The 27,969-nt window shown below is 42.4% G+C and overlaps 1 protein-coding gene across 10 annotated transcripts in view; it reads right to left on the reverse strand.

The window, feature by feature from the left end:
- Nucleotides 1-27,969, reverse strand: part of LOC126159432 (zinc finger protein 729-like) — a 113,684-nt gene that overhangs the window by 36,506 nt on the left and 49,209 nt on the right. For all 10 annotated transcript variants that reach the window (XM_049916539.1, XM_049916538.1, XM_049916533.1 and 7 more), the window contains one exon: nucleotides 3,531-3,568. In XM_049916539.1, coding sequence (XP_049772496.1) covers nucleotides 3,531-3,568 — 38 coding nt within the window. The remainder of the gene's footprint in view (nucleotides 1-3,530; nucleotides 3,569-27,969) is intronic.

A 27,969-nucleotide genomic window follows, 5' to 3' on the forward strand; every position in this document is an offset into this window, starting at 1 on the left:
TCTAAGTCTACAAATGCTAGAAACGTAGGTTTGCATTTCCTTAATCTTACTTCTAAGATAAGTTGTAGGGTCGGTATTGCCTCACGTGTTCCAACATTTCTACGGAATCAAAACTGATCTTCCCTGAGGTCAGCTTCTACCAGTTTTTCCATTCGTCTGTAAAGAATTCGTGTTAGTATTTTGCAGCTGTGACTTATTAAACTGATAGTTCAGTAATTTTCACATCTGTCAACACCTGCTTTCTTTGGGATTGGAATTATTATATTGTTCTTGAAGTCTGAGGGAATTTCGCCTGTCTCATACATCTTGCTCACCAGATGGTAGAGTTTTGTCAGGACTGGCTCTCCCAAGGTCGTCAGTAGTTCTAATGGAATGTTGTCTACTCCCGGGGCCTTGTTTCAACTCAGGTCTTTCAGTGCTCCGTCAAACTCTTCACACAGTATCATATCTCCCATTTCATCTTCATCTATCTCCTCTTCCATTTCCATAATATTGTCCTCAAGAACATCGCCCCTGTATAGACCCTCTATATACTCCTTCCACCTTTCTGCTTTCCCTTTTTTGCTTAGAACTGGGTTTCCATCTGATCTCTTGATATTCATGCAAGTGGTTCTCTTTTCTCCAAAGGTCTCTTTAATTTTCCTATAGGCAGTATCTATCTTACCCCTCATGAGATAAGCCTCTACATCCTTACATTTGTCTTCTAGCAATCCCTGCTTAGCCATTCTGCACTTCCTGTCGATCTCACTTTTGAGACATTTGTATTCCTTTTTGCCTGCTTCACTTGCTGCATTTTTGTATTTTCTCCTTTCATCAATTAAATTCAGTATCTCTTCTGTTACCCAAGTATTTCTACTAGCCCTCGTCTTTTTACCTACTTGATCCTTTGCTGCCTTCACTATTTCATTCCTCAAAGCTACCCATTCCTCTTCTACTGTTTTTCTTTCCCCCATTCCTGTCAATTGTTCCTTTATGCTCTCCCTGAAACTCTCTACAACCTCTGGTTCTTTCAGTTTATCCAGGTCCCATCTCCTTATATTCCCACCACTTTGCAGTTTCTTTCAGTTTTAATCTACAGTTCATAACCAATAGATTGTGGCCAGAGTCCACATCTGCCCCTGGAAATGTCTTACAATTTAAAACCTGGTTCCTAAATCTCTGTCTTACCATTATATACTCTATCTGAAACCTTCTAGTACCTCCAGGGTTCTTCTATGTATACAACCTTCTTTCATGATTCTTGAACCAAGTGTTAGCTATGATTAAGTTATGCTCTATGCAAAATTCTACCAGGCAGCTTCCTCTTTCATTTCGTAGCCCCAATCCATATTCACCTAATACGTTTCCTTCTCTTCCTTTTCCTACTGTCAAATTCCAGTCACCCATGACTATTAAATTTTCATCTCCCTTCACTACTCGAATAATTTCTTTTATCTCATCACACATATCATCAATTTCTTCATCTGCAAAGCTAGTTGGCATATAAAGTTGTACTACTGTAGTAGGTGTGGGCTTCGTGTCTATCTTTGCCACAATTTGGCATTCTCTATTCTGTTTGTAGTAGCTTACCCGCACTCCTACTTTTTATTCATTATTAAACCTACTCCTGCATTACCCCTATTTGATTTTGTATTTATAACCCTGTATTCACCTGATGAAGTCTTGTTCTTCCTGCCACCGAACTTTACTAATTCCCACTATATCGAACTTTAACCTATCCATTCCCTTTTTAAATTTTCTAACCTACCTGCCGGATTAAGGGATTTGACATTCCATGTTCCGATCTGTGGAACGCGTTTTCTTTCTCCTGATAACGATGTCCTCTTGAGTAGTCCCCGCCCGGAGATCCGAATGGGGGACTATTTTACCTCCAGAATATTTTACCCAAGAGGACGCCATCATCATTTAATCTACAGTAAAGCTGCATGCCCTCAGGAAAAATTATGGCTGTAGTTTCCCCTTGATTTCTGCCGTTTGCAGTACCAAAACATTGAGGCTGTTTTGGTAAGTGTTACAGGGCCAGATCAGTCTATCATCCCTACTGTTGCCCCTGCAACTACTGAAAAGGCTGCTGCCCCTCTTCAGGAACCACACATTTGTCTGGCCTCTCAACAGATACCCCTCCATTGTGGTTGCACCTACGATACGGCTATCTGTATCATTGAGGCACGCAAGCCTCCCCACCAACGGCAAGGTCCATGGTTCATGGGGGGGAACGACTTCATAGCCTGCCTTAATCTTTGAGGCAAACACTACTCAAGAAAACGGTAGAAAATGAGTGCATGTGGGCATTAAGTTTGCATCCATATTTTTCATTACTCAACAGGGCTGCAGTGATGCCATGATTAGAGAGGTAGGTGTGGATTTCTCCCTCGGTGAGGCCATCTAACATCAGAATGTAAAGAACACCATGTGAAGAGTTCAGTGTACAATGGTCCTAAACACAAACAGGATAACTCTGGAGGAGTGATGCTGTAAGCAGCTGTTGGGCTTGAAAACCACAATACCTCTTCAGAAGTTGCATTACGTAAATGAGAACAGGATTTCACAGGGAATGCAACTGCAATAACACCTTTCGGAATAATGCATGCATTAACTATAGTGAAGGACCGACCACCTCTGGTACATGATCCTGTTTCCATTTAGTAGACACACACTAAGATGGTGATTGAGTCATTGGAAAAAAAATCCCATATGATGGCCAACATCTCAAATGGCATGCTCCTTCCAACTGGGGGCCTCCTCACACACCGTAAATGACTGTTCACCCCTCAGGTCACACCTCCCGAACACCTGACAGAGAAGCCAATTGGCATTTCGGTAGGTAACAGACTAGGCAGTCACCCCTCTCTGGGCCTGGCCTGTACCAGAGAGTATGTGCGAATCCTACCTGTTGACCCGGAGCTGAGAATTATGCATTACCTTGTCACCTGTAATGTGTCTAATGAATGGGGCAGCCTTCAGGAACACACCAGGGCAAAAGAGAAACGAAGATAATGAGGATTCTCCAGCTAAGTCTTCACAACCTTACTGAAACTGGCACCAGCTACTTACAATTCTTCTTGATGGTGGCCTGTAAACTGTCACCATAACAAGCTTGTGTGTTACCTGTGCACCACTGTGGCACTGCATTGAAATACGTGTTCACCACTATATTCATTAATCTGAAAGGCTGGGAATCAGCTCCAACTTTTGGATATATAACCAGTAACACTTTTTTCTTATTTGTTCTACTGCAGTATGACATTTACTTGTGCCCGTCAAGATGAATCTGTTGAATTCCAGTGATTTTCATGTGACGTTCTGCATTAAGCACAATACAGCTGTGGATATGCCACCTGAACTTTTATTTTCCTGTATGACTATCAGACGTTTGCTGTATTTATCTAGGAATAGTCACATAATGGTTGTTGAAAAACAGCATTAATGAATAATTACAGTAGTGCATTTTATATTTGAAGTACTTTCACAATTAATAAATAAAAATTTATATTTCTCAAAAATTTCTGCAGTGAATTATGAAAACTTACCTTGCACTATCAGATGCGTATCTTGTTGAGGTTTCCACCTGAAATATTTGAAGAAATGGCCAGTGATTTACAACTGATGAGACAGTAAATAAATAGATTTCTATTAACGCCCACCAACATGTGATTGGTCCACAAATTGCCCTACGTTAGGCTTGAAAATATCATTAAAGAGGACATGATAAACTGTGACAGTTAACAAAACAGAATGTTAGTAAGAATTTGCACTCCATGTTCTCACTGTCTTCAGTACTGTAAATAACTACAGAAGCCAGTAATTTGGTTGTAGCCATACTTCCTACTAGACAATTCACACAGGAAAGTAAACAAAAACATCTTTAATCTGACATGCATTTATGCCTTGTGTAAAATTTTCTTTCACTTTCTTTCCATTATGAAAACTGCCATTCAGTGACAGATGAATCCATCATAATAAGTGACACTACTATTGGCAAACTCAAAATAGTTTCAAACATTGTAAATGAATAACAAGTTAAAATTGGCATTACAAAATAACACATTCACAGATGAAGAAATATCACATTCAGAGAACTGTAGATTCCTCACAAAGAACATAGGGAAGAAATTCGCAAAACTATTCCAGAACTAGGCTCTACATTCATAAATGGCAATTATGTTGCAAACGGTACCAAATTTTTCATTACCTCCAGAAAAAGTCTCTCCCCGTAATAATTCAATATTTAGATTAGACGTACATAATAATTAATGCACATGCACCAATATATCAGGATAACAAGAACAATGAAGAAGGTAAAACAGTCCTCAGAACAATGTTGAGAAGCATCTGATGGAGTTCCAGAGGAAAACATACAAGTTTTATTAAACTTTTAACTCCAGACTGGTACAGAATGGTAATGAGAACATTTTCTGCCTAAACTGCTATTAAATGTATTTATTCACTACTGGAATTTTGACTTATGCCATACTCAAGTGACAGCTTACAATGAACTAAGTCAATGTTATTAAATGTCATGCCTAGTGCTTGGGGAGTGGATATTAAGACATGCAGTATGACATGACTTTGATAGAAATTAGTGCATGAAGTACTACCATGGTCTAGGCATACAGATTATGAAGACTCCCATCTTCTAATGAATATGGAATCTGTAAACATGGTTAACACAAGGAACGTATTACCTGAAAAGGAATTGTAAAGGATTCAGACCTCACACTGAGCTACCACCTGAGAATCGTACAGCTGCCAAATTAATTTTGAATAAGTACATTCCATAACAGTCATGGGAGAAAATGTTTTTCTTTATGAATGTCTGCCTGACTGTAGATGTAAGAAAAAAGGAAAAATGGTAAGAAAAAGACATTTAGCATACACCATTAAAAAGATATAAGGTCAACAATAATGTGATTTGAGAACATCAGACAGCTTATGTGCCAACAACAAAGCACAATTCTAAAAAGATAATGAATTTCAGAGTGAGACACACACCAGTTGACATTAACCATTATCACTGAATAATAAAAGTAAGATACCTGGCCTAGAATAACTGATAACCATGTTCACATAATATCCAAAGAAATTCTATGAAAAGTTCAAGGAGGAAACAACGGCAGAAATCCTAAAATACAAGAGATATCAGAGATGGCTTAGGGCAGGATGGTCCTGTGAAGGGCAGAATGATAAAGGACTAAAGGAGCAAAATACTATTGGAATACATCTGCAAAATTTTAGAAGGCTTATGACTACAAAGCAAGACTGCTTTTATTCAAAATTCTTAAAGAATCTGAAATACAGAAGACAACGCAAGTTCTCTTGAAAGAACTACTGCCTCATTGGAGTTATGAACAGACATTAGTCAAGGCAATGGACTAAATCCATTCTTCTTTCAGATAATACTAGAAAAGTGAACATTGAACAGATGGAGCAGTTGTCAGAATCTAATACCAGAAGTTGAATACGACTTGGTTAGAAAATGGATAATGTCAAAATTGTCTTTCCAACTTTTGCAGATAATTTAGCAATACTGACAGTGTAGAGAAAGCACAGAACAGAGAGAAAGAAAAACAGTAGGCTAAGCATGACTACTCATCTTTTCTGACAAGAAGCAGTGAAGCAATAATGGGTAACAACAGGACTGCAACATCCCAATCAAATACGAAGTGTGGGAGGATCAGGGGAAGACAAATTTAAGGATCTATGAGAAGTCATGTAGCCAAATTGTGGGGAAAATGGAACCACAAGAGGAAGACTATGAAAGATTGACTTTGCATTTCAGTTAACAGAAGATGTTTATAGTCAAAATTCATTCTCCAAAATTACAGAAACTCCGAATAGCAAGGCAGTCATTTGGCCAGAATACACACCTGTATCACAAATACTAATTTTAGAATCAACAAAAAATAGTGAAAATTAGGAAAAAAAGAAATATATTAGGAAATAGAACACCAGCACAAACATTTAAATTCAGAAACAATACAGAAGTATAGATAAATATGTAGGAAAATAACTGGAGACAAAATTCGGCAAACAAGGCTAATGAGTATTAGAATACTGGAAACAAAAACTGTGCAGCAGTACTAAAACCATAAAAAAAGAAACCCTCATTGGCTTACAGGAGTGCACAAAGACCTACAAGAAACTTGTATAAATAAGCAAAACAGTTCCAAAAAGACAAGATACAAATTGGACGTCAGGTGCATGGAAAGAAAAATGTGTACATATGAAGAAGTAGCATAAATAAATGTAAAATCTTAGCCGGCCTGTAATTGAGCAGGAAAAAGAAATTGTTCCACATTTGTACTACCTCCTCAGTAAAAGCATAGCGACTGTATATGTGCTGCAAACAAGTTACAGTGAGCACTGCAAATATGCAGATAACAGTATTTGGAGTGTTTCGTTAGGCTACAGCAGTGCTCAGAAGTATTTTGCAGTTGTGTTGGTATGCTGTCACAAAAGAGTAATGCATGTGTCACTCCATCAAGAGCTGCACACTGCTGTGGTTACATATCTAGTGAACAAGCAAGGTCATACAACAACAATATAAGTATATATTCCTTTAGCTCAAAAGTAAGTAACTTGCCTTAATGGTATGGTGTTCATTAACTACTATGACTCAGGTATTCACTCAGTGATTGTTTACTTGTAGAGAACTAGAAGTATAGCAAAACAGAACACTTCCTTGATGTGAGACAAGCTGTTTTGCACGTCTTCAAGATTGGGAGGTAGCAGACTACTACTGCTAGAGACTATCGCATATCACAACCACCAACAAGTGTTCACAGTCAATGGCAAAAACAGAAAACAACAGTAATCAATAAGCCACGGTGAGGTCATCCCTGAAAAGTGAGGAGGAAGGACACAATGATTTGTAAGCGATCAGCTGCTGCTCCAAGGGAAACATCTCAACAAATCAGGGATGACCTGAAGCAAATAATGGACTAAGCTGACACACATCTACTGCAAAAAGTCACTTAGTAACAGGTGATTTACATGATAAATGACACAAACCCACCCATAAAATAAAAAAAAATAGGGACAGGATAGAGTTTGCAAGGAAACCCCAAACTTGGAATGCCAACAATAAGTCTAAGGTTTTATGGAGTGACAAAAATTAATTTAATGTATTTATTTTCTGATGGTGTCCAGTATGCAGGGTGAGTCACTAACTATTGCCACCAAGAATAACTCTTAAAGTATGGTAGGAGTTGAGAAGTTTGTGGGACAAAAGTTGCAAGATACAACGGGGGCCATAATATGACGTTGGTTTTTAGTTGCTTCAGAAATATAAATGGGATGCTGTAGTTTGTTACATATTTTCTGATAGCAGCTATAGATACGAATCCAATGATGTGTAACAGTAAGGTCTTTGAGGGTCAGCAAAGGTCATAAAGGTGGCATAAACGTCCATTTACAGATGGTGTTCGAAGTGATGATCATTGGTATGAATGTAGTGCTGCAATCTTCATATCATGGACTGGGTGGTATTCCTTATTACATTGGCACTTATCAAAGCACATCCTCTGACAATTCTCTCTCGCGTATCTTCAGGTGTACTTGGTACATCTTTATAAACAATGTATTTTACGAATACCCGCAAGGAATAATCCAGAGGCATCATGTCTAGTGAACCAGCTGGCCATGGCACATCACCTCTGCATCCAATCCAATGATTTGGGAACTGTCTCTGCAGCTCATTTCTAGCCGTCAGCAAAAAATGTGCCGGACACCCATCGTGTTGATATCACATTCTGTTCCTTGTTTCTAAAGGTATTGCTTTCAATAACAGACCTAATGTAAATGGACATTATGGGCATTCATGCCACCTTGCTGACCTTCATTGACCTTCAAAGACCTTATTGTTGCACATCATTGGATTCGTCTCAATAGCCACTATTAGCAAATAAGTACCAAACTATACCATTCCATTAAAAAACAAAAGTTGACCTTCATATCTCTGATGCGACCCAATCTAGCAACACAACACCAACGTCATATTGTGGCCCCCCATTGTCCCATGCAACGTTTGTCCCAAAAACTTTTTGGCTACTCTCATACTTTCAGAATTATTCGAGGTGACAAGTTACTCACCCTGTATACATTGCAAAAAAAATGAAGGGACAAAACATGGATCAGGCATAGATCACTAAGCATGGTGGTTGAAGTGTCATGATGTGGGGATGTTTCCTGTACAGACACATTTTAAGAAAGAATATGATTCCTTGTAGGAGACAGAATATGTCACATAATTGGCTCTTTCAGGAGGTCAACAATTCGAAACACACCTCTGTCTATTTTCTAATTTTTTTCAGACCAAAATCTGAAATTTTTTTGAGTGCCTAAGCCGGAGTCTGGGTCTAAATCCAACTGAACACCTCTGATACGTGCTGACTTTATGTGCTCATGGTAGAAGCTACTTAAATCAATTTGCTAGTATCTTACTGGACCCATGGTCTGAACTCCCAATTGAGCTGTTACAGAAGCTTGTGGATTCAATGCCAAATTCATGTGCAGCTGTGATCAAAGCCCCTCTGTATGCATCAAATACTGATTTGTTCTTCAGATCCCAAAATAGTTTTATTCTTATATACTTAGACCTACAGTATACTTTTGAGTAAAAAGAATTACTTGTCTCTTGATGCACCATAACCTTGTTTAAACTTGTACTAAATAGATCACAATTTCATATTTTTCAATTACCCAATGACAGCTTTTTCTGTTACACTCTTATGTTTATGCAATTGTAATTAATGCTTTCTATAAAACATTTTTGGGTGCTACTGTAATAGGACTGTGTTTACACACACGGTGAGATGAAAGGAGCAGATAGTAAACAACAGTGGCAGAGTACAAATAGTTTTGTTCTGCAGACCACTATACGCAATCTGATGACCCTCGGGACAGCAGCAACAATCCTTAAGTACATTGTTTGATGTGATCTCATCAGATCAAATCAAAGTGCATTCCAAGAAAACAACTGCCATATTTTACAGACTGTAAGGTGCACCTTAATGTTCAAGCAATATTTAAGAAAAGTATATTTTTACCATTTTTTATTACATTGCAAAGTCAGCTAAAAAATATTTTAGTTTATAAAACCAAAATAAGCTTTAAAATCACTGAAATTCACTATCGGAACTTTCCACTTTCCTTAGCATCATTGTCCTCTTTATATATAAGATGGTCATCTCTACCATTAAGAGCATTATTTATGCTGACCCATTGATAGACTTAACAATGATGTTTTCTCTCACCCTACATCACAACAGCTTTACTGACTGACATGGTTGATTGTTTGTAGATCATTTTAGAACTCCCTTTGTCATGAATTCATGTTGGGCTTAATGTATCATCCATTTGTTCCAATCCTCTTCCATATACAATTTAAATACACTGAAATGCCATGGAAACTGGTATAAGCATGCATATTCAAAGATAGATATATGTAAACAAGCAGAATATGACACTGCGGTCGGCAATGCCTATATAAGACAACAAGTGCAGGATGTAGCTGTTGTACCACTTACTGCTGCAACAATGGCAGATAATTAAGATTTAATCAAGTCTGAATGTGGTGTTATAGCCAGAGCATGAGGATGGGGGACAACATTTCTGAGGTATCAATGAAGTGGGGATCTTCCCATATGACCATTTCACGAGTGTACAGTGAATATCAGGAATCCATTAAAATATAAAATATCTGACATCGCTGTGGCCAGAAAAAGATACTGCAGGAACGAGACGAAGAACAAATGAAGAGAATCATTCAACGTGATGGAAGTGAAATCCTTGCTCCAGGATTCAATGTTGGGCTATCAAAAAGTTTCAGTGTGCAAACCATTCAGCAAAACACCACTGATATGGCCTTTTGGAGCCAAAGGACCGCATTATTGAGCATATCTGCGATGTCTTGCAACAAGCTCTTCAGAAAAGATCTCCACTCCCTTATATTCTTTCTGATTTATCAGCCCTGCAAGATTCATGGTATCAATCCTCCCCCAGCACTACTTCAGACATTAGCCGAGTCCATGCCATGTCATGTTGCGGCACTTCTGCATGCTCACTGGGGCCTTACACGATATTAGGCAGGTGTACCAGCTTCTTTGGCTCCTCAGTCTAGTGTATTTGTCAAGACATCAAGAAGTTGCAATTGTGTAGTAAGTCGTCCTGCAACAACAGCAAGTTCTGTATTTAACTGTCTCAATTTCTCTTTCACGGAATTTTATAAATTACTACTAAAGTAATCTAGCACAAGAAGAGAACTCTTCTTCAGTGAAATGACTTTCCTTCGCTTCAACACAATGTTAATCCATAATTTCATACCAGCCTCATTCATCCAACCCTTGTCACGTATGCTAACAACACCTGGTAGTATTTCAGGTTTCGACATTGTTCAGCACTTGAAAATTGTCACTGGATTAAGTTTAGTACCATCAACACAACACGAAAGAACATCAGTGTAGTGCATTTTTTCATGTTCACTGTTTTTATAGTCCCTGTTTTATCACCTTTCATGGTAAAAATTTTGTTACTTGGCACATCAAGTCTTTATTCACTATTTGACTTAGTTCCACATTAGTTTTCTTTCAATGTTGTATAATAATGTGACAGAACGATAATACTCTCTCTTCATACTCTTATGGCATTTTATGAGATGTTTAGGTCTTGGTTTGCATGCTAAGTCCATGACACTTCATAAACCTGTAGCACCAAACATTTTCACCCTTAATATCTGTTAAGTTCCACTGCAGCACTAGCCTACAAGCATGTATTTGAGTCATTTTTGTAGTAATTGCAATATCATTTAGATGGTGTGCTTGAATCCATTTCAATACATCGTCTTTTAGTTTTGACCATTTTGTATTCAGCCCTCTATTTGTACATTTAACCCTCCTCACGTTTTTCAGTTCTCCGTTACTAGCCTGCCTATAGCAAGTGTTTTTTCTGTTGCTGGAGGACTGAAATGCTGCTCAGCTGATCTGTTTCCACATTGTTCAGCATATGATATTACTTTCTATTTATAGCCTGCATCATATGAATACCTTTTATTTTTTCCATTGTGAAACTGGCTACTATAGAGAATATTCTTCTGTTGCCAATAACACAAATCCTTTCAATTCAAGTTCGCTGGCACTGTAGACAGCAATGACACATCACGGGCTAGACAGTGCTCTGGGTTTGTTATTGTGGGGCATGAGGGAGACACTGTGAGCAAGCTTGTGAATCCCTGTAACATGTCCGTTGCGCTGGTGCACTGCTGCTGCCAATTGAACCCAATGTTGCTAGATAGAGATAGATTTCCTGCAGCATTGAATATATGGCCATTTTTAAGGCAACTGGGAATTTTGACTCAAACACTGGACTTGTTATATTAAATTTGAGTATAACACACCTCCATTTTGGAGGCAGTTTTTTTTAAGAAACAAATATGGTATCAAATCTTTGTAAGCACCACTGGAAATTAATTTGAACAAATAATTAAGGTAACTGAAAATTTGTTATACATTCAAACTTTCAAATACAAGTGAGATAGCAATGTGAATCTAACATCAAGTGCACAGGATTGATTGACACTGAACATTTCCCATTTAACACTGAAACACTAACATCTATGCATTTAATATTTTGCTCTGGTGAACTATGTTCCTCCTAAGCCAAGAGAAATGCCCATAACCTACTATCCATTGGGATTACTTTCCTGTGAGAAAAGTCTGACAACTATGAGAGAGTATTTAAATTCACATTCATATAACTTTTGCACTAGTATCTATGAGCAATTTTAGGACTTTTCCAAGATCAGTGCTATGATGGCAAGTAGAATTTTCTGCACACATTTAAACATAATCATAAACTCATTGACAAACAAAAGATGAATACGGCCAAAATTAGTGAGGGACAGCAATAAACAAAGGATGCAACAAATCAAATATTCTAACTCTGCTGACTGATCTCTCAAAAAAATCAGATGCATAGCCAACAGCTAATTTGTCACTTTCCAGCTACAAAATATTATTCACAACTATTACATAGAAAAACACTAAAATTGAATTCAACAGTATTATATCAAACTGTGCATTTCAACTTCAGGAGTTAAATATAGCACTGTATAGTTTTTCATTAATTAATTCTTATTAACACTGATTACAATGCCACTAAATTGTACTACTAGTAAGCCAAAACTGCCAAAAGCATAAACAACACATCAAACTGTAAAGTGAATACATAGTTGGTCTGGAACTCAACTGGATCCAGGGTATTACAATTTGACTAAAACTACTCAATTAATTTGACCAGAACTAAATATACTGCACAATTCCACACACCAAAAGACAGCATATTTTACACTACACCATTATCTTTATCCTTAGTGAATGTGTGTTAGATAGTTTGACAAATTAACTATTATGCAGCGTGTTCAAGACATGTCCAGTTCAACTGGTTGTAATTCAAACTTGGTATGTGCTATACAGTAGCCTAAAGCACCATGTAGATGAGCAGGAAATTACAATCTCACCTGATATGACGCATTTGTTTGTACAGAAATATTTCCTTGTATTTATTTAATGTAACAGTTGCATATGGTGGCAGTTTATAATGTTTTCACCGATATTTAATGTAATATTTATCTTAGAATGTTTCGTAAGGTTCTAAAGTCACCAGCATGGGAAGGTGCTTATCTCAAGCCAGGCTTCACAAAATACTCACTAGAGTACCAACTAATCCAGGAGGTACATTGAGGAAGGAAGATGGGGAATGTATAAAGACAGCACATGAGACACTAGAACTGCTCCTCCAAAGTCATTGTCCTCAATACGCTCTGCTGGATAACATAGACCAGAATGCAACCCCTGGAAGACAATAGTTCTCAGGCACTCAAAGAGAGGACTGAGAGTGTGGCAAGCTCAGTAAAATCCAGTTGGCGGTGGGAACATCCTAATGGGTCAAGTCACCTGTCTCAGATTGAATCTTTCCAGCTCTCTTGAAACAAGTAGGAGAGAATCTTGTAAGAGTCCTGTGCAGGTTGTTCAGGGTTAGCTTAGCAGGGGGAGTCATTCCCAATGCCTGGAGGGCAGTGAAGGTTGTCTTTATTCCAAAGCCAGGAGAATTGATCATACGAAGGAAAAGAATATGAGACCGATCAGTCTGGTTAATGTACATGTTGGGGAGAGGAGGCTAACTAGAGCTCATCTGCATTCAAACCCCAACACACATAACCAGGTATATCAAGTGAGACAGCTCTCCATCTATTTGTTGGGAGGGTGGAGAAAGGACTTTGCTTTCAAGAAATAGCCCTCTGCATCTTCCTGGGCATCGAGGGGGCTTTTAGTAACACAACCTTCGATTCCATGGTTAGGGCAACAGAGGTGGATGACCTAGTGACCACTATATGTAGGTGGACTAGGGCCATGCTTAGTGGAAGAAGGGTAGAGGCCTCATGATGAATGAAAAATGGTAATTAACACCACTAGAGGTTGTCCACAAGGAGGAGTTTTGTCCACTTTATTGTGGAATCTAGTGGTGAAAGAACTCATTGAGAAACTAAATTCCAGGCAATGCTTTTGCCAAGGATACACAGATGAACTTGTCTTAGTAATACCTGGCAAACTTACTGATACAGTTAGGAATATGGCACAAGATGCATTGGACAATGTGCAAGACTGGTACATTAAATAGGACCTAAACGTTAATCCTAACAGTCTTGTGGTATCAATCACGAAGAAACACATCCAACACTAAAGTTGGAATCTAAAGCTTTTCGATGACACTCTACCTGCGAAGGGGATAGTGAAATATCTAGGGGAAATCTTAGATGAGAAACTATCACAGACCCCTCACATTAAGAGCATGTGCTCCAAGGCGAATTGTACTCTAGTGAGTACCAGAAGGGCTTGTGACAAAAACTGGGGCCTAAGATCCTGAGTTATGCACTGGACACACACCACAGTGGTTAGACTTAGGATATCCTATGGGGCCGTATTGTCGTGGAAGAAGGTACGACAGCAGGTTGCAGCTAAGGAGCTTGCTAAGGTGCAGAGACTGACCTGCTTCGCCGTAACAGGCAGAATTAATAGCACACCAATCGCTGGGACGTAAGCCATGCTGGACATGCCTCCACTACATCTTTGGGTTAAGACGAAGCCAGCAGCTGGTGCATACAGACTCAAAACTGGTAAAAACTGGATTGCATTAGGATATCTAGATACACACACACACACACACACACACACACACACACACACACACACTAAAACAGTGATGCAAATATAGGAATGGCTCGGGAAATGCCGCCCGACTACACTACTGGCCATTAAAATTGCTACAACAAGAAGAAATGCAGATAATAAACGGATATTCATTGCACAAATATATTATACTAGAACTGACATTTGACTACATGTTCGCGCAATTTGGGTGCATAGATACTGAGAAATCAGCAACCAGACCGACCACCTCTGGCCGTAATAACGGCCTTGATACACCTGGGCATTGAGTCAAAGAGAGCTTGTATGGCATGTAAAGGTACAGCTGCCCATGAAGCTTCAACATGGTACCACAGTTAATCAAGAGAATTGACTGGCGTATTGTGATGAGCCAGTTGCTCGGCCACCATTGATCAGATGTTTTCAATTGGTGAGAGATCTGGAGAATGTGCTGGCTAGGGCAGCAGTCGAACATTTTCTGTATCCAGACACGTGGTAGTGCATTATCCTGCTGAAATGTAGGGTTTCCCAGGGATCGAATGAGGGGTAGAGCCACGGGTCAAAACACATCTGAAATGTAACGTCCACTGTTCAAAGTGCCGTCAATGCAAACAAGAGGTGACCGAAACGAGTAACCAATGGCACCCCATACCATCACGCCCAGTACACGCTTCCAACGTGCGCTCACCGCAATGTTGCCAAACACGAATGCGACCATCATGATGCTGTAAACAGAACCTGGATTCATCCAAAAAAATTATGTTTTGCCATTCGTGCACAAAGGTTTGTCGCTGAGTACACCATCGCAGGCGCTCCTGTCTGTGATGCAGTGTCAAGGGTAACCGCAGCCATGGTCTCCGAGCTGATAGTCCATGCTGCTGCAAACGTCATCGAACTGTTCGTGCAGATGGTTGTTGTCTTGCAAACATCCCCATCTGTTGACTCAGGGATCGAGACATTGCTGCACGATCCGTTACAGCCATGTGGATAAGATGCCTGTCATCTCGACTGCTGGTGATACAAGGCCATCGAGATCCAGTACGGCGTTCCGTATTACCATCCTGATCCCACCAATTCCATATTGTGCTAACAGTCATTGGATCTCGACCAACGCGAGCAGCAATGTTGCGATAAGATAAGCCGCAATCGCGATAGGCTACAATCTGACCTTTATCAAAGTCGGAAACGTGATGGTACGCATTTCTCCTCCTTACACGAGGCATCTCAACAACGTTTCACCAGGCAACGCCGGCCTACTGCTGTCTGTGTATGAGAAATCGGTTGGAAACTTTCCTCATGTCAGCACATTGTAGGTGTTGCCACTGGCGCCAACCTTGTGTGAACACTCTGAAAAGCTAATCATTTGCGTATCATAGCATCGTCTTCCTATCGGTTAAATTTCGCATCTATAGCACGTCATCTTCGTGGTGTAGCAATTTTATCAGCCAGTAGTGTTTATAACAACTCCCAACTGCTTCAACAAGCCTTACACAATATAATAATTGGAAGCAAGGAGCAATGGGAAAACAGTTTGACACGATACAGGGGACATTGGTTCACTGATGGGTCGAAATCAGACCAAGGCGCTGGGGCCGGGTTGTACAGGATTCGGCAAAGACTGGAGGGCGTCATCTCTCTAGGAAAACTGGCCTCTGTATTCCAACCTGAAATTACTGCAATCAGAGCGTACGTGGAGGAGAATATATGTAGGTGCTACAAGGACCATAGCATCTACTTCTATTCAGACAGCCAGGTAGCCCTGAAATCATTGGCAGCTCCTGCAAGAGATATAAGGTTATAGCAGAATGTCACAGGGTTCTGGTGGAGCTAGGGGAAGCAACAGCGTAAACTTAATGTGGGTCCCTGGTCACTCAGGGATTGGTGGCAAAGAACAAGCCAACAGATTGGCCAGGATGGGGGCCAAAGACTCCATTCATTGGACCAGAACCTGTCCCGACAATCACCAGGGCTATGATCAAACTAGAACTATGGAACTGGCTTAGAAGACAGCACATAGAATACTGGACCAAGATCTCTAAGCAAAAACATGGTAAGGTAATGATGCCAAAGCAGGTTTTTAAAAAAAGCTCTGTAATCCTGGGCTTGAACAGGAAAGAGATTAAACTCGTAGTTGGACTGATGATCAGCCATGGGAATTTCAAAAAACACCTACATACAACGGGTATAACTGAAGACCATAAGTGTAGCATCTGTGATGAGAGTGATGAAATTGCATCACACCTATTTCCAATGCATGGCACTGGAGAGCAAGAGAGAGAATTTTCAGTGCAACTAGAAGTGAAGAAATTGTGTCTAACAAAGAAATGGTAGGGAGACTCCTTGCACTATATAAGGGCACTGGTTGGCTTTACTAGATATACAGGGAGCAATACTGCACAATAAACTGATTCGCTGCGGGCAGTGTCTCAGCTTCTCTGCCAAAATCAAATTAAATCCATCATCCTTTGGTGAATTTGTGTTCAGGCATTTTTGACAAATTAATTATTATGCAGTGTGATCAAGATGGGTCCAGTTCAATTGGTTGTAATTCAAACTTGGTATATGCTACATAGTAACCTAGAACACCATGTAAATGAGTAGGAAATTATGATTTCATCTGATATGACTAACTTGTTTCTATATAAATATTTCCTTGTATTGACTTATTTTAACAGTTGCATTAACAGTTGCATATGATGGCAGTTTATCATGTTTTCACTGATATTTAATGTAATATTTATCTTAGAATGTTTGGTAAGCTTCCAAAGTGACCAGTATGGGAACGTGCCTATTTCAAGTTGCATTAGTTTCAGTAAAAACAATGTACTTTCAATCATTTATTTTAATTAAGTTTTGTAAGATGTTTTGAAAATGACTAGCATGGTATGGTTTCTTGAGGTTTTAAATAAGCAGTGCTGTTGTGCCTCATAGTCTTTGGTAATGTATCTGTGTTTCTCATATGGTCTGGGCCAGTGAACTGTTACTGTTAAGTCTGCATACAGTAGTTGAACAGAAGTCTCTGGACAGCCAACCAGTTGTGCCATTTCAGCTCTCTAAAATTGCATGGATGATAAGACTTTGAGCAATACGTGAGGATTTTGGCATTTTCTCATTACATTCAATTGTTGTACGTTTTTGTGACTGCTGAACTTTCACTTTGCGCAACCGATAGTTCTGTTTTGTACTGAACTTCGACTGACAGTGCCACGGCATCACTGATGATTAACACTCAGTTGGAACTTAGATTTTAGTTCTGATTTCACATTATCTTATGGATCTGGGGAATCCGTCAAATATCCATAATTATTCACATAATTGAACTGCATTATCTTCAATCTGAAGTGTTCAACCTTGCTATGTGATCCTATATAATTGAATCTAATGATTTAAAGTCTGGCCATTTCTACTTTTGTGTCTTACATTGACATTATAAACCATTCAACTTAACTTTGCCACTGTGTTTACATTTAGTTATTATTTAGTTTTCACTGCATTAAATTCATTTGAACAACTTGTTTCAGTATACATTAACTATTGCAATATATGCCTAACTTCATACTTTTCAATGTTGCTTGACTGACAAAATCTACTGTAGACAGCTGGTGGTTTTGACACGGTAGATGCTCAGTGGTAGATGGCCTTCACCCATGCATGGGACTGTAGAGAGACATTCCGAAATCAGCTTTGTACACTACCCTGAAACTCAATACATCATAAGACCAATTTCAGAATATTAACATTACACATCTTGATGGAATTTTCACAGTAAGGAGTCAGCTCACAGTGTCAGTAGCTGGACTGAAATCACCATCAGGGAGCCGACTGGCACACAAACTGAAGATGACACACAAGGCCAAAACATTCAATTTGCTCTTTCAAATCTATTTCGTTATGGAATATTGTAATGGAGTTCCTCCTTTCAGTACCACATCAACATCAAAATGACAGATTTTGAGATGATCAAATTTCTGTTCATTTTATACTGTGTAACCACTTAATAGAAAAAAGGCACCTGGACAATATGAGATGGCTGTACAATACTGCTCATATTACACTGAACTTGTTCCTTCTCCAACAGCAGCATATCAAACGTCTGAGCCCATTGAAGCACGTGCATGAATAATGCTATATGGCACATTTCCAAGATTTTAGGAAATCGATAAAAACCATTAATAATAATTTAATAGCAGATATTTATTGTTTGCAAATGCAGACTGTTGAAAATGGTTGTGCTTTTTAATATTGCACTAAAGATAGGTTTTAGAAAACAAATAATTATTAAAATGGAAAAACATAGCAACTGATATACAGTATTACTGTATATCACACTCTACTATAATGATAAGGTTGCCTACAATCTCAAAGTTTTAAATAAAAAAAATTATAGCAAGATACAGACTAACATTTATTGTAAACTGATTACTTTGGTCTTAAAAAAGTAATAAAAGATGAGTTTATTATCAAGGTGAGACCCAAAGCTGGCACATTACACTCAGTTGGCACAATGAATATTTTCATAAAATTCCTGGATTTTGATTCCCTGTATTTCGTCACATCCAATAGATTGCCTTTCTTCTTCTTCTTACAAGTTTCAGTACCCCATGGTAGGGCAACCAAAAACCAAAATGCAACAGAATGTCTTTTACTTCATGTTCAAAACTATGTTTCACAATACAATGTCTTTCACATGGATGAAACACACTTGTGTCTTGAGGATCATCACTGCATAGCTTCAACCAGAGCACAGCAGTAATTTTCAAAGTAGGTGGCATTTTGAGAACCAGCTAAACGGATCCTATTCCCTTGAAATCTTCCACCATCTCCTGAATGGTCAACTTTGAAGGCTCTACAGAGGCTTAAGCAATGACATGCTTCCATTCTAAAGGAGCCATAATTTCTGACACTTCCTTTCCTCAATCATTGCGAAGTTCCTGTCACAATGTAGAAAACTATGACTCGAACATAAAAACTTTTTATGTATTTCTACACAGTACTTGCAGTTGACCAGATAGAACTACAGTGTTAAAATTCTCCAGTTCTTGTTCTGCCCAACATGGTGGTCAGACCATATAATTAGTTTGTGTTCCATACCTTCTACAAGCATCACAATCTTAATCGGACAGGAAACTATTTTGGCTGAACCATACCTCGCACCAGATCCAACCCCTAAATTTACCGTGTTAGTTAAGTACCACAGTCATGAAGCATGAAATTATATGACGGTAGCTGTCTACGGCAGAATACCATGGAATGTGCCAATGTATGACAAAGTAGAACCTGTTGTAGGTCCACACATGTAACATATATATTGTTGTTCCTTTGTAACCATTTCTGTGTTGCTTTTTTAGCAGTTTGTAGGCTCTCTGCTTTTTCATGACAACTGACTAAATTTTATGTTGTGCACTTGTATCTCATCTGAAGCTGCGATCACAAAGAATCATTACATTCTGCACAGATTGAGAATGTGGCACAGACATTCTTTCGAAGATTTACTTTTCCTTTTGTGATTTATGTTTCAATCCACCACCATGAAGTCTCTCTTAATATCCCACCAACTACCCCAAGTTAATTTTTCTTTTATGTGTATTATTTGCACTATTCAAACAACTAGCTGCAAGCGTCACCTTGCTACACTATGCAATTCTTGTAACACCGGACACCACCTCTCTGCCATTTAAATCACGTATTATGTTTATATTGTTCTACAGTCCTCTTATCGTGGCATGGTGCAGACCACTGCTTCTGAACGTGTTACTTTTTACTGAACGTGTTAAAAGCAACACCAAAACCCTTTACCCACTCAACAGTGTAGTACTTGTTGCTCAGTACTTGTTGTTATTCAATGGGGTCAAATAACAGACAACTTTCGCACATGCATCTTTAAAAGCTGTACTTTAAATCGGCCATAACTGCCAAATATTAGAATTATGGGGCAAATTTCAATGTCGGATCAACTACAGCGCTGATGTCTTGCAAGTCTTCATAGATACAAGTAATGGAAAATCCGGGATGGAATGTAACAATATTATGAAGAGCAAAGTTGATTGGTTGGTTGGTTTTGAGTATAAAGGGACCAAACTACACGGTCATCAGTCCCTTTTTCCTGACAGAAGCAAGGCTCACGGAACAGAAATACCCGACACCACACCTAAAAAGAAAACAAATGGAAAGAACAAAAAGCGGAGAAAACATCCATCACAAGGAAAAGTAGAAGAGAGTATTAAAAGCATAGAGCATATATTCTGGGCTGGCTAATCACAATAATAAAAGAGGATGAGCAAGCCACTCTGCAACACATTAAAACGTCCACCCCAAAAAGACAAGGTGAGATGAGCACACGTAGGGAAAAGACGACCACGAAGACAAAGAAAGTGTGACAGAGTTACAATGGAGGGAGGGTGATGACATCAGAGAGCAGACTAAGTGCCCACGAATAAAACGCAAAACTAAATCTGCTGTTGAAACATTGTTACCCAACAACAAAGGTACGGTGCTGGGAAGGTTCAAAGTCCACCATAGAGTGGCTAAAAGTGGGCATTTGGTTGGTTGGCTTGTGGGATTGAAGGGACCAGACTGCTACGGTCATCGGTCCCTTTTTCCAAAATTTCAAACACCCGCAAGAATAAAAACGAACAATGGAAAAGACTGCAGATGACACAGGACAAGAAAGACTTAGACAGAGACCAGACAAAAGGAATTAAAATTGCACAGAGTGTGACTGGTTGGCCGACCATAGAGACAAAAGAGGAAAAGCCAACCATCTACATCTACATCTACATCCCGCAAGCCACCCAACGGTGTGTGGCAGAGAGCACTTTACGTCCCACTGTCATTACCTCCCTTTTCTGTTCCAGTCGCGTATGGTTCGCGGGAAGAACGACTGTCTGAAAGTCTCTGTGCGCGCTCGAATCTCTCTAATTTTACATTCGTGATCTCCTCGGGTGGTATAAGTAGGGGGAAGCAACCACCGAGAAACACATTAAAAACTCAGTCTAAAATCTTAGGCCGAAGGCCAGACTCAACACAAAAAAGGCAAACACTTAGATTAAGTGATAAAAACCCCCTACCCGAATAAAACGCAAAACTAAGCCTGTCATGGCAGTGTCATCTGTTAAAAGGGCAGGGAGTATATCAGGCATCGCAAATGTCTGCCTGGGCACAGCTAAAAGGGGACAGGTCAACAAAATGTAGACCACCGCCAAAGCCGCCCGACAGCGACATAGAGGCGGATCCTCATGAGGCAGTAAATAACTGTGCGTCAGCCGGGTGTGACCAATGCGGAGCCGACAAAGATCAACTGAGTCCCTGCAAGTGGCTCGCATGGAATACTGCCACACAGTCGTCGTCTCCTTGATAGCATGGAGTTTGTTGGATATGGTCAGATCGCGCCATTCAGTGTCCCAAAGCGTGAAAACTTTGCGGCGTAAGAATGCTTACAAATCAGTCTCCGGGAGGCCAATGTCCAGAGTTGGTTCACTGGTGGCCTGTTTGGCCAGGCGGTCAACATGTTCATTGCCCGGGATGCCGACATGACCAGGGGTCCAAACAAAGACCACAGAGCGGCCACAATGGGCAAAAGTATGGAGGGACTCCTGGACAGCCATCACCAGATGAGAGAGAGGGAAGCACTGGCCGATAGCTCGTAAACTGCTCATGGAGTCGCCACAGATAACAAAGGACTCACCTGAGCAGAAGCAGATATACTTTAGGGCACGAAAGATGGCAACCAGCTCAGCTGTGAAAACGTTGCAGCCAACCGGCAATGAATGTTGTTCATAGTGGTCCCCTAGAGTGAGAGCATAACCGACACTGCCAGCAACCATCGAACCGTCAGTGTAAACAACGCCAGAGCCCTGATACATGGCAAGGATGGAAAGAAAGCGGCGGCGGAAGGCCTCTAGAGCGACTGAGTTCTTCGGGCCCTGTGCCAATTCAAGCCGAAGGCAAGGGCAGGGCACACACTACGGGGCTGTATGCAGAGGGGCCCGAAAAGGAGGTGTAAGAGGGAAATCCCCAAGCCCGGAGAGAAGCTCTCTGACACGGACCGCGATCGTACAACTCGACCGGGGCAGACATTCTTGGAGATGGACGACAGACCGAGGGAACAGGAGACGATAATTAGGACGCCCGGGCAACCTACAAACATGCGTAGTATAAGCGGCCAGTAAACGTTGGCGCCGTATCCGCAGTGGAGGGACACCTGCCTCCAGAAGTATGCTGTCCACAGGGCTGGTCCGGAAAGCACCAGTGGCAAGTCGGATCACGCTGTGAAGGATTGGGTCCAGCACCCGCAACACAGACAGGACTGGATTAACGCCTGGTAGAGCCGTAAGAGGGTAGATCGGTCGGCACCCCAGCTGGTGTGGCTCAAGCATCGTAGAGCATTAAGATGCCGCCAACTCATCTGTTTAAGCTGCCGAATATGTGGAATCCAAGTCAACAGGGCATCAAAAACCACATCCAAAAACCGATGTGTCTCCACCACACAAGAAGTTCGCCGGCACGATAAAGCCACGGCTCAGGGTGAACTCTTCGTCGTCGGGAGAAATTCATAACGCAGGTCTTGGCAGCCGAAAACTGGAAGCCATACGCTACAGCCCAAGACTGCGCCTTGCGGATAGTGCCCTGCAGCTGACATTCAGCAGCTGCAATGCCAATGGAGCTACAGTAGAGGCAGAAGTCGTCAGCATACAAGGAAGCTGAGACAGAAGTTCCCACTGCCACAGCGAAGCCATTAATTGCAATTAAAAACAGGCAAACACTTAGGACTCAACCCTGTGGTACCCCGTTCTCCTGAAGTCAGGAGGAACTATGGGAGGCCGCGACTTGCACGCAGAAGGTACGATGCGACAGAAAATTTTGTAGGAAAATCGGCAGTGGACCCCGAAGACCCCAATCATGAAGCGTAGAGAGGATATGATGGCGCCATGTCTTATCGTACATATTCCGCATGTCAAAAAAGACAGCGATGAGGTGCTGACGGCGGGCAAAGGCCATACGGATGGCTGACTCCAGGCTCACCAGATTGTCGGCGCCAGAGCGGCCTTTACAGAACCCACTCTGAGACGGAGCCAGAAGGCCCCGAGACTTGAATACCCAACTCAGCCGCCGGCTCACCATGCGTTTGAGCAACTTGCAAAGACCACCAAGGCACAGTCCTTCGACGAGGGGACCCAGAAGAATGGGGAATGGCAGATTCTGCGGCAGTAACGATGCCGGTGGTGACCGAGTGAACCACCACATCAATAGCTTCATTAGAAAGAGGTGCAATGCCGGCAGTGGAGGAGAACAAGTCCCAGTCAGCCTTATTCAGAGCCCATCTGCAAGGGCACTAAGAACAGTGACACTGTGGCAATGACAGAAAGATCGGAAAGTGGTCACTACCACACAGGTCGTCATGCACACTCGATTGGACAGACGGTAAGAGGCTAGGGCTACAGATCGAAAGGTCGATGGCTGAGTACATGCCATGCGCCACACTGAAATGTGTGATGGCACCATCATTTAAAATGGAAAGGTCGAGCTGTGTTAATACATGCTCAACGGTGGCGCCTCGACCTGTGGCCACTGACCCACCCCACAGAGCGTTATGGGCGTTGAAGTCGCCCAGTAACAGGAAAGGTGGCGGCAATTGGGCTATCAGTGCAGCCAAGACATGCTGCGGGAAATCACCATCCAGTGGAAGATAGAGACTGCAGACAGTAACAGCCTGTGGTGTCCACACCTAAACAGCGACAGCCTCTAAAGGTGTTTGTAGAGGGATAGACTCGCTGTGAAGAGAGTGAAGGACATAGATGCAGACACCACCAGATACCCTTTCATAAGCTGCCCAGTTCTTATAATAACCCTGATAGCCACGGAGAGCGGGGTTTCGCATCGCTGGAAACCAAGTTTCTTGAAGAGCGATGCAGAAGAAAGAGTGAAGGCTGAGAAGTTGTCGGAGCTCAGCAAGATGGTGGAAGAAACCACCGCAGTTCCACTGGAGGATGACATTGTCCATGGCTGAGAAAGGCGTGAAGGGGCTGAGGAGGCAAATTACGTCACTGGGTCACGTGCAGCCACCGATCGAGGACTGACAGGAGCGACATCCATCGCATCCGAGGGACTGGCCAGATCGAGGTCCTCAGGGGACGCAAGAATGTCCACCGTCTTAGGGGTCTTCAATGTCGATTTCCCTCACTGTTCCTTTGGTTGCCCTAGCTTGGAGGGCTTTTTTGGTCAGTCTCCAGGACCGAAGACGATCGTGAAGCTCGACGACCAGCGACCTGTGGCTTCTTCAGCCACTGGTGGGTGTCTGCTGTGCCGCTGGTAGGAACCTGAAAAGGGAGTGACCCAAGGGATCCCTTCTGAGCGAGAGAAGCCAAAGAAGACTTATGCTTCTCCAGTTTAGAAGTGGGGACTGGTGTCCCGGTGGTCGAGGGGGTGCTGCTCCCAAGGTAAGTGGTGCGGTAGCAACAGAGAGAGAAGGGGGCAGGTGTGGTCCTCTGGCTCTGAAAGCTGACTGTATGTCGTGCAGCTGATGGAACTGGAGCAGGAGTGACAGTGGCGGCATAAGACGACGGCATGCGCACGGGATGAAGCCGTTCAAATTTCCGCTTAGCCTCAGTGTAGGTCAGTCAATCCAGGGTCTTGTATTCCATTATTTTCTGTTCCTTCTGTAGAATCCTACAGTCCAGCGAGCAAGGGGGATGGTGCTCTCCACAGTTGACACAGATGGGAGGCGGGGCACATGGAGTATCAGGATGGGATGGTCGGCCACAATCGTTACATATGAGGCTGAAAGCACAGCGAGAAAACATGGCCGAACTTCCAACACTTGAGGCACCGCATCGGAGGAGGGATATATGGCTTGACATCACAACGGTAGACCATCACCTTGACCTTCTCAAGTAATGTGTCACCCTCGAAGGCCAAGATGAAGGCACTGGTGGCAACTTGATGATCCCTCGGACCACGGTGGACGTGCCAGACGAAATGGACTGTAAAAGTAGATCTCGGTGGAAAATAATGCCCTGGACCATATTTAAGCTTTTATGGGGAGTGATAGTAACAGATAGTAACAGAAACATCCCACAGCTTTGTACAAGCAAGCAAGGCTCGTCACTGGACAGAGGATGCTGTTTTTATTAAGACTGACCCTGACCACATTTTGGACAAGCCCTCCACCTCCCCGAACTTGTCCTCTAAATATTCTACAAAGAACTGAGGCTTCTCGGACACAAACGATTTCCCGTCAGCTCTGGTACAGACGAGATACCGGGGCAAATACCTTTCACTGTCATTCATAGCCTTTCGTTCCTTCCATGGTGGAGCCAGGGAGCGGAATGATTTGGGGTCATACACGTTAGCCTTGAAGTGAGCTTTCGAATGCTTAGAGACTGCTGGTGGCTGGCCACCAGCATGAGAAGATGTGCCACGCTTCATTGCGTGTCATCCACCCTGATGCCACCTACTCCGACCAAGGGGCCTCCCCCATGTGCGCCACCCAGCCACAGCAAAGGCCACCTGGCAGGATAGCCATTGCTGAGAGTCTTGATGCCCCATGGAGATGGGCATCTACTACTTGGCAATGTGGGGAGTTAACGCCGCAGGCATCATTAGAGCGATCCCTGTGTTGTCAGGGGGCCACAATCAACAGAGTACATGGCTGCCCCACCACAACGGACTGGCTACCATGCCAATGTGAATATCTTGGAGGAAGAAGAATGGAACACGTGGAGTGTCAGCCACAGAGAACTGCCAGACATTACTGAAACTGTATTAGGAGCAGAAGTGAAGCATCTACAGGGAAGCAATAGGGAACAGATGACAAAACTACTTTTGGAATTCAATGATTTATTTTTGCCAAAAGGACCATTGTCAGGTACGCATATTACACAACACTGCATACCAATATGAAATGAATCATCAGTCTACCACAATCCGTACAGAATAGCTAGCAACTTTTACCAAATTTTGGAGTTATAAATCGATCAGCAGCAGAAAGATGGAATAATTGAAGAATGTGATGTCGACAGTGGGCAGGAATATTTGTGCAAAAAATATAGGTTTTTGTTTGATTACAGACACCTAAATGCGAAAACCATAATGGATGCCTACTCTTTGCCAAACATCACAGAAACTATGGATCATTTAGAGCTAGCCTAATACACTCCTGGAAATGGAAAAAAGAACACATTGACACCGGTGTGTCAGACCCACCATACTTGCTCCGGACACTGCGAGAGGGCTGTACAAGCAATGATCACACGCACGGCACAGCGGACACACCAGGAACCGCGGTGTTGGCCGTTGAATAGCGCTAGCTGTGCAGCATTTGTGCACCGCCGCCATCAGTGTCAGCCAGTTTGCCGTGGCATACGGAGCTCCATCGCAGTCTTTAACACTGGTAGCATGCCGCGACAGCGTGGACGTGAGCCGTATGTGCAGTTGACGGACTTTGAGGGAGGGCGTATAGTGGGCATGCGGGAGGCCGGGTGGACGTACCGCCGAATTGCTCAACACGTGGGGCGTGAGGTCTCCACAGTACATCGATGTTGTCGCCAGTGGTCGGCGGAAGGTGCACGTGCCCGTCGACCTGGGACCGGACCGCAGCGACGCACGGATGCACGCCAAGACTGTAGGATCCTACGCAGTGCCCTAGGGGACCGCACCGCCACTTCCCAGCAAATTAGGGACACTGTTGCTCCTGGGGTATCGGCGAGGACCATTCGCAACCATCTCCATGAAGCTGGGCTACGGTCCCGCACACCGTTAGGCCGTCTTCCACTCACGCCCCAACATCGTGCAGCCCGCCTCCAGTGGTGTCGCGACAGGCGTGAATGGAGGGACGAATGGAGACGTGTCGTCTTCAGCGATGAGAGTCGCTTCTGCCTTGGTGCCAATGATGGTCGTATGCGTGTTTGGCGCCGTGCAGGTGAGCACCACAATCAGGACTGCATACGACCGAGGCACACAGGGCCAACACCCGGCATCATGGTGTGGGGAGCGATCTCCTACACTGGCCGTACACCACTGGTGATCGTCGAGGGGACACTGAATAGTGCACGGTACATCCAAACCGTCATCGAACCCATCGTTCTACCATTCCTAGACCGGCAAGGGAACTTGCTGTTCCAACAGGACAATGCACGTCCGCATGTATCCCGTGCCACCCAACGTGCTCTAGAAGGTGTAAGTCAACTACCCTGGCCAGCAAGATCTCCGGATCTGTCCCCCATTGAGCATGTTTGGGACTGGATGAAGCGTCGTCTCACGCGGTCTGCACGTCCAGCACGAACGCTGGTGCAACTGAGGCGCCAGGCGGAAATGGCATGGCAAGCCGTTCCACAGGACTACATCCAGCATCTCTACGATCGTCTCCATGGGAGAATAGCAGCCTGCATTGCTGCGAAAGGTGGATATACACTGTACTAGTGCTGACATTGTGCATGCTCTGTTGCCTGTGTCTGTGCGCCTGTGGTTCTGTCAGTGTGATCATGTGATGTATCTGACCCCAGGAATGTGTCAATAAAGTTTCCCCTTCCTGGGACAATGAATTCACGGTGTTCTTATTTCAATTTCCAGGAGTGTATTTTTCACAATGGATTTGTAGAGTGAGTGTCACCAGATAGAGCCTGTATCACAGGACTGACATAAAACAGCATTTCTGGAACCCTGGGAACACTACCAAATCAGAAGGATGCCATCATCATTAAAAAATGCACCTGTAACATTTCAGAGATTGTTGGACGCAATACTCAGAAGTTTGGAACTATGGAAATGCTAT

This window comes from Schistocerca cancellata, unplaced genomic scaffold, assembly GCF_023864275.1.
Source record: "Schistocerca cancellata isolate TAMUIC-IGC-003103 unplaced genomic scaffold, iqSchCanc2.1 HiC_scaffold_1143, whole genome shotgun sequence".
In the NCBI taxonomy this organism is placed as follows: domain Eukaryota; kingdom Metazoa; phylum Arthropoda; class Insecta; order Orthoptera; family Acrididae; genus Schistocerca; species Schistocerca cancellata.